The sequence below is a fragment of the Garra rufa genome, chromosome 18 (genome assembly GCF_049309525.1).
Source record: "Garra rufa chromosome 18, GarRuf1.0, whole genome shotgun sequence".
Classification (NCBI taxonomy): domain Eukaryota; kingdom Metazoa; phylum Chordata; class Actinopteri; order Cypriniformes; family Cyprinidae; genus Garra; species Garra rufa.
In genome coordinates, this window is record NC_133378.1 from 39,711,852 (window position 1) to 39,724,351 (window position 12,500).

Below are 12,500 nucleotides of genomic sequence, written 5' to 3' on the forward strand. Positions count from 1 at the left end.
TTATAAATGTTGGAAACAGTTTTTTTTTTTGGAACCTGTGATTTTTTTTTCAGGATTCTTTAGAAGTTAAAAAGAACCGCATTCAAATTCAAAAATTTCAAAACAGAAATACTTTCTAACAATTTAAATCTTTGCTATCACTTTTTATTAATTTAACACATCCTTGCTGAATAAAAGTATTATTTCTTTCAAAAAAAAAAAAAAAAAAGTAAAGTAAATAAAAATGTACTGACCCCAAACTTTTGAACAGTAGTGTATATTATTAGAAAACCTTTCTATTTTAAATAAATGCTGTTTTTTTTTAACCTTTTATTGGTCAAAGAATCCTGAAAAAAGTATCACAGGTTCAAAAAAATATTAAGCAGCACAACAGTTTCCAGCACTTATAATAAATCAGCATATTAATTACAGATATAAATTTTATTTTAATGTATAATACTTTAGAAAAACATTGTTTTACATTCTAATATTTCACAATATTATATATATCATATAAATATATACACGCACATATAAAATTTGGCAAAATTACTCTTCGTTTTCTTTTGAAGACCAATTAAATTTAGCTTAAAATTTTGTTTCCAGTGTAATAAATAATTATTAAAATAATTTGCTATTTATTTGATTCTTTTTAGAGGCCTAAATTCATAATACTTTAGCAATCAATGCAGCTTTACTCTGAAATTTAAAATTGACTTTATTGACATATTTTTTATTATTATTATTAATTGGTTTGTATTTTATGTTTATTTTTGAAAGAAAAACATTTTATATTGTAGACAGTCTAAAATATATATTTTTAGATTGTGTATACATACATAAATATTTATGTTTCTTTAATTTCATATTTATTTACTCCAAAAAATACATATGATATGAAAAAACATATGCTAAAAATATGATATACATAACTTTATTTTTATTATATAAGATAGATTAAAAAATAATAATATATATTTATTTATATATATATTTTTTTTTAATGTACAAATTAATATTTTATATAAATATATATGACCCTGGACCACAAAACATAAGTAGGATGGGTATATTTGTAGCAATAGCCAAAAATACATTGTATGGTTCAAAATTAGTGATTTTTCTTTAATGTCAAAAATCATTAGGATATTAAGATCATGTTACACGAAGATATTTAGTCAATTTCCCACTGCAAATATATCAAAACTTAATTTTTGATTAGTACATGCATTGCTAAGTACTTTTTTGGACAACTTCTTTAAATGCAATTTTTTGCACCCTCAGGTTTTAGATTTTCAAAATTTTCAAATATTGTCCTATCAGCCAAAAATTGACCCTTATGACCGGTTTTGTGGTCCAGGGTCACATATTATAATTTACTGCATTACAATTCATTCATAATGAAAATTCATGAGTTGAGTAAAGCAGGCAAACTGACTTGATCCAGATGAGTGAGTTGTAAAACTCTGGGTCGATGGACTCCAGGTCTTTCAGAGCCAAGGGCTTGTTCAGGATGCGCTTGTAGAATGGCAGTGAGAAGCCCGTATCGATGAATTTCCCATGAAACAAGGCCTACAGGAAGCACAAACAATAAATGTTAAACCTCATAGAGATTTTTGCCATTTTAATGTTCAAGAAAGTCCAAATCCAGATAAGAAACAGGAACAGTTGTTTAATATCACACCATTTGGAAAACAATCTGTCATTGACCAAATATGGCAAGGCAACATTACCATGGCGATGAAGCGTCCAATGAACCGGAAGTATTTGAGGTGGTCGGGGTTGATGTAGGAGGCGGGGTTTATCTGAAGGCAGTAATTATCTTTGCCAGCGTATTCAAACAGGCAGTACATGGGGTTCAACACCTCATGAGATAACAGGAAGAACCATTCCCTGCACACAAAACACACAACACACATTATTTTACAGTATTACATGAGGTTTACACTGGATGCAAGCCATGCAATGTCATGCACCAAAACTAAATCGCTCCTAAATAACTTCGAACTACTGTATTAAAGCATGGGAGGCCTGAACACTTAATTTTTTATTTGCCTGGTCACATTTAGGTTTACTCTTTATACATTTTAGAGCTTTTTTTTTGGCTTGTAAGCCATGCTTGATCTGTGCATATTTTTCTCCTGATTCAGATCAGATGATTTTTTCACTGGAGAAAGCAATTATGGATATAGGGCTAATATTTTAGCCAGAAGTGGTGGTTTGAAGTTAAAAATGTCTTAATAATGGATTTATTTCTTACAAACAGAACATTTTGGCTCCACAAGATGTTAATGGATGGACTGGAGTGGTGTGGATTACTTTTAATCAGCTGTTTGGACTCTCAATCCGACGGCACCCATTCACTGCAGAGGATCCATTTCTGAGCAAGTGATGGAATGCTTCATTTCTCCAACAATACAGTGCATTTTACCATCATTGAGATACTATTATAGCTTTTGTTCATATTTTGAATCAGTTTTTTTAATATATTTTTTTTTTCTGTTTACACTTTTTTTGTATGCTTTTATGTTTATGTTCAGTTTTATTTCATTTAACATTTATTATTGTATTTCAAGTAATGAAAATGTTTTTATTTATGGCTTTAATTTTAGTTTTAGTTAACTACAATAACATAAATAACATCAATGACCAATTCTAAAAATAACATGACTACAATATAATAAAATCAATGATAATTGTGATTTTATTGTGATAATAAAAGTTTTTGTGTACATAATATATGTGCGTGTGCTGTGTATATTTATTATGTATATATAAATACACAGACATGCATGTATATATATATTTTTAAAGTTTATATATTAAATACATTCATATAAAATATTAATTATATACATGTAAATATTTTCAAAATATATACTGTATGTGTGTCTTTATATATACATAATAAATATACACAGTACACACATATATAAACTAAAACTGGATGCGATTCATCATTGCACAGCAATAATATTATTTAATAATATATTAATCAAAACAAGAAATATATAGTAATAATGCAAATATCAAGTATTCATTAAAAACAAAAACCTTTTATAGGACAACCGTCTTCATTTTCTTCATTTTTTTTTTATCTTAAACAACTAAGGTTTTATTTTAAAGAGTTGCCGGCAATGCAAGCGTGTGCTTATGGTTTCAGACCGGATTTATATTAGTTTAATTAAATTGCAGTCTGCGCAAATTGACAATTGCCCTAACCCATATTTCAATATATCATGCAGCCATACTTCAGAATGCTTTGATCTGGTCTTTATTCTCCAGAAAGAGTGAAATATGAAGCTTACCTGGCCACGCCTCCATAGTCAAGCCCTTCCTCCCCGGGGAAGATGATCCACAGCCTGCGCCGAAGATCCTGAGCGTTAAAACTCATGATCTGCAGGGAGACACAAGAACAACATCATCTCACATCTTTAGAGACTCTAGCTGAAAAGCGTGTAGATAACTTGTGCATTTAAAGACATTTACAAGCTCTACAGTGACTCTTGGGTTAGAGAAATTGTGGTCCCCACTGAACCTTTTAAAACTGGGCTATATCAGTGATCTGGTTTTTAAATGATGGAGATACTTGCAGAAAAACACCTTGGTATTACAACAGTCATGGGTTATTATGAAGTTAGACTGCAGTACCTGCTGGAACGAGTCTTCGAACAAAGTTTTCCGGGTGACGGTGATCTTTATGTGCTGTGGCATCGCTAATTGCTATAATGAAAATTAAAAAAAGAAGAAAAAAAAAAAAAAAAGCATTTTTTTTTAAAAAGGTGATTTAAATATAACTAAAGAGTTACAGTATTATTTTGAATCATTTTTAAAAACTTACTTCACCCTCAGGCCATCCAAGTTTGTTTCTTCATCAAATTTGGAGAAATACAGCATTCAAACACTTGCACTGCAAACAATGCTTTTCTTACTTTTTTGTCTTGTTTCCAGCCAAAATATCTAAAAATTCTTAAATCGAGACAAGTAAAAATTATTTTCTTGTTTTCAGAAAAAATAAGTCAAAATTTAGTGAGTTTTTGCATAGATAAGCAAAATGGGGTAATCTGCCAATGGGGTAAGCAAAAAAAAAATCTTATTTCAAGCAGAAAACAAAATTTTTTTTTTTTTTAAAGAAAAACTTGTCTAGAAAATCCTTCTTGATTTAAGCGTTTTTAGATATTTTGGCTGGAAAAAAAGACAAAAAAAAAATCTAAATAAGAAAAGCATTTTTGTAGTGTGCTCACCAATGGATGTGAATGGGTGCCGTCAGAATGAGAGTCCAAACAGCTGATAAAAACATCACAATAATCCACACCACTCCAGTCCATCTGTTAACATCTTGTGAGGAGAAAAGCCGCATGTTTGTAAGAAACAAATCCATCATTAAAACGTTTTTAACTTCAAAACAAGGCTAAAATACGAGTCTATAAACCATAATATTGCTTTTTTCCTATGGAAAAAGTCCATCTCCTGTTGGACCCACATATTTGTTTAGACCTGTTTTTTGGCTTGTAAACCATTCTTGATCAGTGCATATTTTTCTCCTGATTCAGATCAAATGAATTTTCCACTGGAGAAAGCAATATTATGGACAGAGGGCTTGCATTTTAGCCGGTGGCTTGAAGTTAAAAAAAGTCTAAATAATGGATTTATTTTTTACAAACAGAAGCTTTTGGCTTCACAAGATGTTAATGGATGGACTGGAGTGGTGTGGATTACTGGTGATGTTTGTATTCATCTATTTGGACTCTAAATCTGACGGCACCCATTCAATGCAGAGGATCCATTGGTGAGCAAGTGATGGAATGACACATTTCTGCAAATCTGATGAAGCAAGCAAGCTAATCTTCATCTTGGATGGCCTAAGGGTGAGCACATTTTGTACAAATTTGTTTTTATGTTAGCTTCATAACTATTTGTTCATGAACATTGAAGATAATATTTCAGTAGTTATCCATCCATAAAAACACAATATAGACTTCAATGCAGAATTAAAGGAAATTCTCACCTGACACCAAAATCTGAAGTACTGAACTTTGGCTTTGAAATCTCGTACGTATGTGATTTGAGGGCCATTCTCACTGAAGGAAAGGGATGAGTGAAATTGTTCATTATACAAACTGAATATATAGTATATATAGGTTTTGTTTTGCTTTGTTCACATACTAAAATTGTGTTGCATACTAATCCTAAAGTCTTGTAACTTCCTAAATGTCCTAGACAACACACAGAACAGCTGAAACACTCATGCACACGGAGAAAACATCCTAATAAAAGTCTGATCTAGATGCCCTAAACTTTTATTCTGCCACTGGTGCCAGGTAACGCTAAGTGCAGATGTTTGTTTGTTGGTAATATTTTGACATCAGCAGCTCGTCTCACATTCCTCTGACGTAGAGGATCCCTTTGTGCCTTTAAACCACTTCATGTGGATAAATACGCACATTCTGAGAGAGGTGTGTTTGCGTTCTCTGAGCTGAGTCATCACGGAAGATTATAATCGAATGCAGTTTCACTCCTGAGGCGCACAAACCAGTTTTTCCTGTTATGCAACAAATGACTGATGAACAGAACTGTCTCGCCTGAAAGAGATCATTGTGCATCTGCAAGCTACGCCAAATTAAGCAAAACGAGAAATCCCTCAGACCAGGCCTCGAGGCCATAAAATATATGATTTTATACATAATGTTTTCAAAAGCATGTGATGCTGATGACAGAATGCGACAGGGAAACCTGCATTATCTAGGCACATCTGCCTTCTCTTAGTTTGTGTGCGGGGGCGTTTGCACTTACAGAGAGGATTTTCCAGTCCGTGGGTCGATGTAAGTGGTGGTTCTCCGGTTGTGATCTACGAAGTAAGGGATGCCATCGACCGTAAACCTCATCTCCCAACCTTCCGGCAGCGGCTTCTCATTTAGCAAACTGCACAATACAGAAACAGAGCCATGAGCGCACTTTCATAAGCAAGAGTTTATGACAAAAGACCTCAATGAGCTGGGCAATAATTAGTGAGGTCAAAAGTTTACATAACCCTTTCAGAATTGTTAAAGAAGATAATTCACATAAGATGTTTACATATAGTCCACAAGAGTAAACAAACAATAGTTGAATTTATCAAATAAAAATGACCCGGTTGAAAAGTTTACATCCCATTGATTTTCAGTCCCTTGTTTGTCCTGAACAGTAAAATTGTCTGCTGTTCTTCAGAAAAATCTTTTTCAGTTCCCTCAGATTCTTTGGTTTTTCAGCATTTTTTTGTATTTGAACCTTTCCAACAATGACTGTATGATTTTGAGCTCCATCTTTTCACACTGAGGACAACTGAGGGACTCATATGCAACTATTACAGAAGGTTAAATGATCACTGATGCTTCAGAAGGGAAAACGATGCATATACGTTTTTGAACAGAATAAAGATGTGTACATTATTCTTCGTTTGCTTAAATATTATATATATTTTTAATTTAGTACTGCCCTTCAGAAGTTTCTTGTCTCCAAGAAGACAAAATAAGTTAAATTTACCCTGATCTTCAAATTCCAAAAATCTTAATGCATTGTGTTTTCTTCTGAAGCATCAGTGAGCGTTTGAAACTTCTGTAATAGTTGCATAAGAGTCCCTCAGTTGTCCTCAGTGTGAAAAGAAGTCAGAATTACAAGATATAAACTTAAAATTGTAAGGGACAAGTCGGAATTGCGAGAAAAAGAATTAAGAATTGCAAGATATAAAAAAAAAACAAAGAATTGTGAGATATAAACTCAACACTGCAAAAAATTCAGAACTGTGAGAAACAAAGTCACAATTGCAAGATTTAAACTCAAAATTGTAAAAAAAAAATCAGAAATGTGAGAAACAAAGTCAGAATTGCGAGATATAAACTCAAAATTGTAAAAAAAAAATCAGAAATGTGAGAAACAAAGTCAGAATTGTAAGATATAAACTCAAAATTGTAAAAACAAAAATCAGAAATGTGAGAAACAAAGTCAGAATTGCGAGATATAAACTCAAAATTTTGAGGAAAAAGTCAGAATTGGGAGAAAAAAAATCCGAAATTGCAAGATATAAATTCAAAATTGTAAGAAAAAGTCAGAATTGCGAAAAACAAAGTCACCATTGTGAGATATAAACTCAAAATTTTAAGAAAAGTCAGAATTGCAAGATATAAACTAAAAATTGTGAGGTAAACCGAAAATTGAGTAGTTTAACTGTTCAGGACAAACAATGGACAAATGAACAACTATCACAAAAAACAGCTGTGGATTTTTCAGGTAAGAACACAGCATTAAGAATCATAAGAATGTAAACTTTTGAACAGGATCATTTTTATAAACTCAACTATTATTTTCTCTTGTGGACTATATGTAAACATCTTTTATGTGAATCATCTTATTCAGGTCTGTACTAAATAAACCATAACGTGCATGTTGTATGATCCCTCTTATTTTGGTAAAATAACTAACATTTTACGCAAACCAATTACAATTGACAATGTCCACAGACCAACAAGAAAAAAATCACTGAAATTGGTCTTCCTTATATACAGTTGCAAGTGCATCAAAGGTCATAAATGTCCAAAGTGCTTTATTGTTTTTCTCTTAAGATTGGCATTTTAGAAGATAAAGACAGAGGATCTGACCCTTGCGTGCGCGGATCCTCCCACTGCGTCGTTCTGGTCGTGTGATGAACAAAGTAAACTCTGCCATTACTGTCCGTTCTCTTCTCTGAAAGCGAGACAGGAGGAGACACCAGGAGGAAAGTAAGAAATAATAGAGCCAAGATGTGATTAAACCTTTGCAAACTTTCACTCAGAGCTATTTTCAACATTCGAGCTATTTCCACCAGCTGGTTTACGCGGTGCAAGCGGTTCTCATTTGTTAAATTGGGACACTGAAAGATGTACCGGCTAATTTTAGTTCTGCTTCGCAGGTGCAGATAATAAGGTTACCAGAACAATAAAAAGTAGCTGCTAGTCCAGCATATTCACAGCAGTTTCTCCTTTTAACAAAAGGAACGTTTTTCTCATCCTCACCCCATCCGTGTGGCAGAGGTCCCAGCGGGTCAAACTCCTTATTATGGGTGGCCGAAGCCTGGTCCTGCAGCTACAGGATGACACAAATAACATTATGGCTAAATGTGTGTATATGTTACATTATATTATGAAAAAAAAAAGCATGGTTTTAATTTCCTCACCCCGATGATGAATCTTTGGTTGAACTGCTGCATGGCTCCCTGCAGCTGATTGCGCTGGTGCTGCCATTGCTCGTAGTTTCGCACCGTCTCCATCGTGGGCCGCTGCCATGTGGTGGTTCTGCTAATGTGGTCTACAAAATACACCCGGCCCATCGGGTCTACACGCCGCTCCCAGCTACAAGAGAGAAGTCAATTTGTGGACAAAAATATATATGCATTAACATTTTCGTCAATTCAGACAACACTGAATATTATTTACAAAAACCATAAGAAATGTGTCAGATTGGGGTCGGGTAAAAACAATGGAGGCCTATTTAATACAAATATAAAAAATATATATGGTAATTATAGCTTCCAATTGCTAGATATAAACTCACATTTGTGTGATATAATTTACAATTAGGAGAAAAAAAAGAATTGCAAGAAAAAAAAGTAGAAATCTTGCAATTGCAAAGAAAAATGTTAGGATATAAACTGAAAATTGTGAGAAAAGTTAGAATGGCGAGACACAATTGCAAGTCAAGTCAGAATTGTGAAAAATAAAGATAGAATTGTGAGATAAATCCAAAAGTGTGAGAAAAAGCTAGAACTGCGAGTTAAAATTAAAATTGCGAGAAACAAAGCCAGAATTGCGAGATATAAACTCAAAATCTTAAGAAAGTCAGAATTGTGAGAAAAAAGTACGAATTGTAAGAAAAAAGTCAGACCTGCCTGAAACAAAGTCAGAATTGCGAGATATAAACTTAAGATTGTGAGAAAAAGTCTTGCGAAAAGAATTGCGAGATATAAACCCAAAATTGTGAGAAAAAGTTAGAACTGCTAGAAACAAAGCCAGAATTGCGAGATATAAACTCAAAAAGTAAGAATTGTGAGAAAAAGTAAGAACTGTGAGAAAAAAGTCAGAATTGCGAGAAACAGTCAAAATTTTGATGTTACCACAAAATTGTAAGAAAAGGTTGGAATTGTGAGAAACAATTGCATGAAAAAAGTAATAATTGTGAGACAAAGTCAGACTTGCAAAAAAAACTGTGGGACAAAGTCAAAATTGCACGAAAAAAGTCAGAACAGCAAGATATAAACTGAAAATTGTGAGAAAGTCAGAATTGTGAGACAATGTCAGAACCGTGTGAAAAAGCCAGAACTGCATGAAACTATTGCAAGAAAAAAAAAGTCAGAATTAAGTCAGAATTGCATGGAAAAAGTCAGAATTGCAAGAAAAAAGTAATAATTGTGAGAAAGAATTGTGAGAAAGCCACAACTGTGAGAAACAATTGCAAGAAAAAAAGTCAGAATTGCAAGACAAAGTCAGAACTGTGTGAAACTATTGCAAGAAAAATAGTCAGAATTGCATGGAAAAAGTCAGAATTGCAAGAAAAAATTGTGAGAAAAAAGTCACAATTGTGAGAAACAATTGCAAGAAAAAAGTCAGAAATGCAAGAAAAGTCACAATTGTGAGAAACAATTGGAAGGAAAAAAGTCAGAGTCGCAAGAAAAAAGTCAGAGTTGCAAGAAAAATTTGCAAGAGAAAAGTCAGAATTGTGAGAAACAGTTGCAAGAAAAAATCAGAACTGCAAAAAAAAAAAAAAAAAAAAAAACCTCAGAATTGTTACGAAAAAATTCTAAATTGCGAGATACAAACTCAGAACCAAACTGTGGGAAACTATTGCAAGAAAAAAAATTCAGAAATGCAAGAAAAGTCACAATTGTGAGAAACAATTGCAAGAAAAAAGTCAGAATTGCAAGAAAAAGTCAGAATTGCAAGAAAGAACTGTGAGAAACAATTGCAAGAAAAAAAAAATTCTAAATTGCGAGAAACAAACTCAGAATTGTGAGAAAAAAATGTCATAATTATGAGGAAAAACTGCAACCAAACTGTGGGACAAAAAGTCACAATTGCAACTTAAAAGTTGCAACTACCTTTTTAATGTATTATTCCATAGCAGAAATAAGCTTCCATAGAAACCAGCCTAATTACAAGCTGATTAGTAGAAATGTTTTCCAACTAGTCGACTAGTCTTGAAAATATATAGCATTTCAGTACTAGTACACATCCCTAATCACGGTGAATAAAAGGTGGTCATAAAAAACAAGCTGCATTTTTTTTAAACAAATTATAATTTCTTTTGTGGTGAAATATGACCTGGACATGTTGTTGGTTTTGTTAGATTCACTTAGTCACCATTTGGCATTTGTTTTATATACTGTAATTATCAGAAAAGTTAGTGTATGTGAAAGAGCAACTCTCTATTAAATGAGATCTCATGTCCAAACATAAAACCTTCACTAACAGTCCAGATCCTGAACTATTAAGCTAAAATATCCAAACTCCACCATTACTGTACTGTACTGACTCTGCTTAACATTTGAAAAATGTTTGAAGTATGCATCAAGTATGCATTGTACATTCTTCCAAGGGCGTGACAATAACTCAGACAGAGGTGACAGAGGTGGTTTCTTACCCCGTCGGCAGAGGCTCCGGTCTCTCCCACGTCGTTCTCTTTTCCACATGATCAACAAAATAGAGACGGCCGTTCTGATCGACACGCTGCTCCCAGCTACACACACAAGAACACTACAGTTAGTACGCAAACCATATGGACACTGACACCAAGAGATGGCTGATATAAGATAATTTAAACATTTATTTTAAACAATATTTACTCAGAATTAACAAACACATTTTGAAAAACAGAAAGCATGCATTTTCTGTTGACAAGGCACTTTGTAAATTTGGGAAGTGATAGAAAGAGGAACCTGACGTACCCGGGCGGCAGAGGTCCAGCGGTGACCATGCTGGGAATCCTGTTGGAGGCGGGGACTACACTGAGGGATGTCCTACCAGGCTGCTCCACTGTGGGGGCGGGGCTAGAGTCAGAGGCTCCGCCCTCTGTGGGATTCCGAACCGGAGTGTCTGAATGGGACGAATCGCTGCCGTCAGGAAACGAGCCGGTAGAGGAAGCTGAATAAGGGGAAAACACATTGGGGTTTTTTCAACAACCAATACAAATGCTGAGAAGGACAAATGCAAATACTAAAAAAATAAATAAATTTGATGCATTAAAGGAAAAGTTTAATTCCAGAACAAAAATGTATAGATAATGTACTCACCCCCTTATAATCCAAGATGTTCATGTCGTTCTTTCTTCAGTTGTAAAGAAATAGTTTTTTAAGGAAAACTTTTCAGGATATTTCTCCATAGAGTGGATTTCTATGGTGCCCCGAGTTTGAACTTCCAAAATGCTGTTTAAAAGCGGCTTTAAACGATCCCAAATGTGGTTGCAAATGATCCCAGCCAAGGAAGAAGGGTCTTATCTAGCGCAACGATTGCTTTTTTGTTGTTGTTTTTTTTAAATGACAATTTATATACTTTTTAACCTCGAATGCTCATTTTGCCTTGCTCTGTCTGAACTGAACGGTGACTTTTTTTTCCGAAATCTTGGACAAATATATATATATGTATAATTGTATATTCTGAGAAAATGTTTTCTGACCTTAGATGCATTTTATATTACAAGACTTAAAAAAAAAAAACATGACCTGTTCTTTAAATCAATCAAAAGTGAAAGCAAAGATGTTGAACTTTGTATTCATCAAAGAACACCGAAATATAAAACGGTTTTCAACAAAAATGAGCATATTAGAGTGATTTCTAAAGGATCATGTGATGCTGAAGACTGGAGTAATGATGCTGAAAATTTTACTTTGATCACAGAAATAAATTACGATTACAATATATTCAAATTGAAAACAGCCATTTTTAATCGCAAAAATATTTAGCAATTTTTACTGTATTTTTGAACAAATATATATAAAAAAAACCTGATCTTATCTCTAGATAAAACGATTTTTTCCTCAGCTGGGATCATTTACAGCCACGTTTGGGGAATATTTGAAGCTGCATTTAAACTGCATTTTGGAAGTTCAAATTCAGGGCACCACAGAAGTCTACTATATGGAGAGAAACCCTGAATTCTGAATGTTTTCCTCAAAAAAAATTTTTTTTTACAACTGAAGAAAGAAAGACATGAACATCTTGGATGGCAAGGGGGTGAGTACATTATCTGTACGTTTTTAAATGTTCTTGAAGTGAACATCTCCTTAAAAATAGCAGGTCATATGGGTTTTCGGGCATTATACATAAAATTAATTTCTCTAAAAAGAAAAAGTCGACTCAGAAACGCCTTAACGAGTCGATATATTTTCGAATCGTTTGCCTGTGACTGGGTAGTGACATTGACATAATCTCCACCTGCCAACAAAATACGAAGAGTCTGACCTGCCCACGAACACCTCCGCTAGTTAGTGTGTTTACATCATGTCAAGAAGATGCTGT

The 12,500-nt window shown here is 33.6% G+C and overlaps 1 protein-coding gene across 1 annotated transcript in view; it reads right to left on the reverse strand.

The window, feature by feature from the left end:
- The window catches only part of itchb (itchy E3 ubiquitin protein ligase b), a 44,601-nt gene that overhangs the window by 8,076 nt on the left and 24,025 nt on the right, over positions 1 to 12,500 (reverse strand). Inside the window, exons 8-18 of the mRNA XM_073822767.1 lie at positions 10,931 to 11,126; positions 10,627 to 10,722; positions 8,168 to 8,342; positions 8,007 to 8,076; positions 7,614 to 7,698; positions 5,773 to 5,901; positions 4,988 to 5,060; positions 3,631 to 3,702; positions 3,288 to 3,376; positions 1,713 to 1,872; positions 1,418 to 1,551 (exon numbers count right to left, since the gene is read on the reverse strand). Of these exons, the coding sequence (XP_073678868.1) occupies positions 1,418 to 1,551; positions 1,713 to 1,872; positions 3,288 to 3,376; positions 3,631 to 3,702; positions 4,988 to 5,060; positions 5,773 to 5,901; positions 7,614 to 7,698; positions 8,007 to 8,076; positions 8,168 to 8,342; positions 10,627 to 10,722; positions 10,931 to 11,126 (1,279 nt within the window). The remainder of the gene's footprint in view (positions 1 to 1,417; positions 1,552 to 1,712; positions 1,873 to 3,287; positions 3,377 to 3,630; positions 3,703 to 4,987; positions 5,061 to 5,772; positions 5,902 to 7,613; positions 7,699 to 8,006; positions 8,077 to 8,167; positions 8,343 to 10,626; positions 10,723 to 10,930; positions 11,127 to 12,500) is intronic.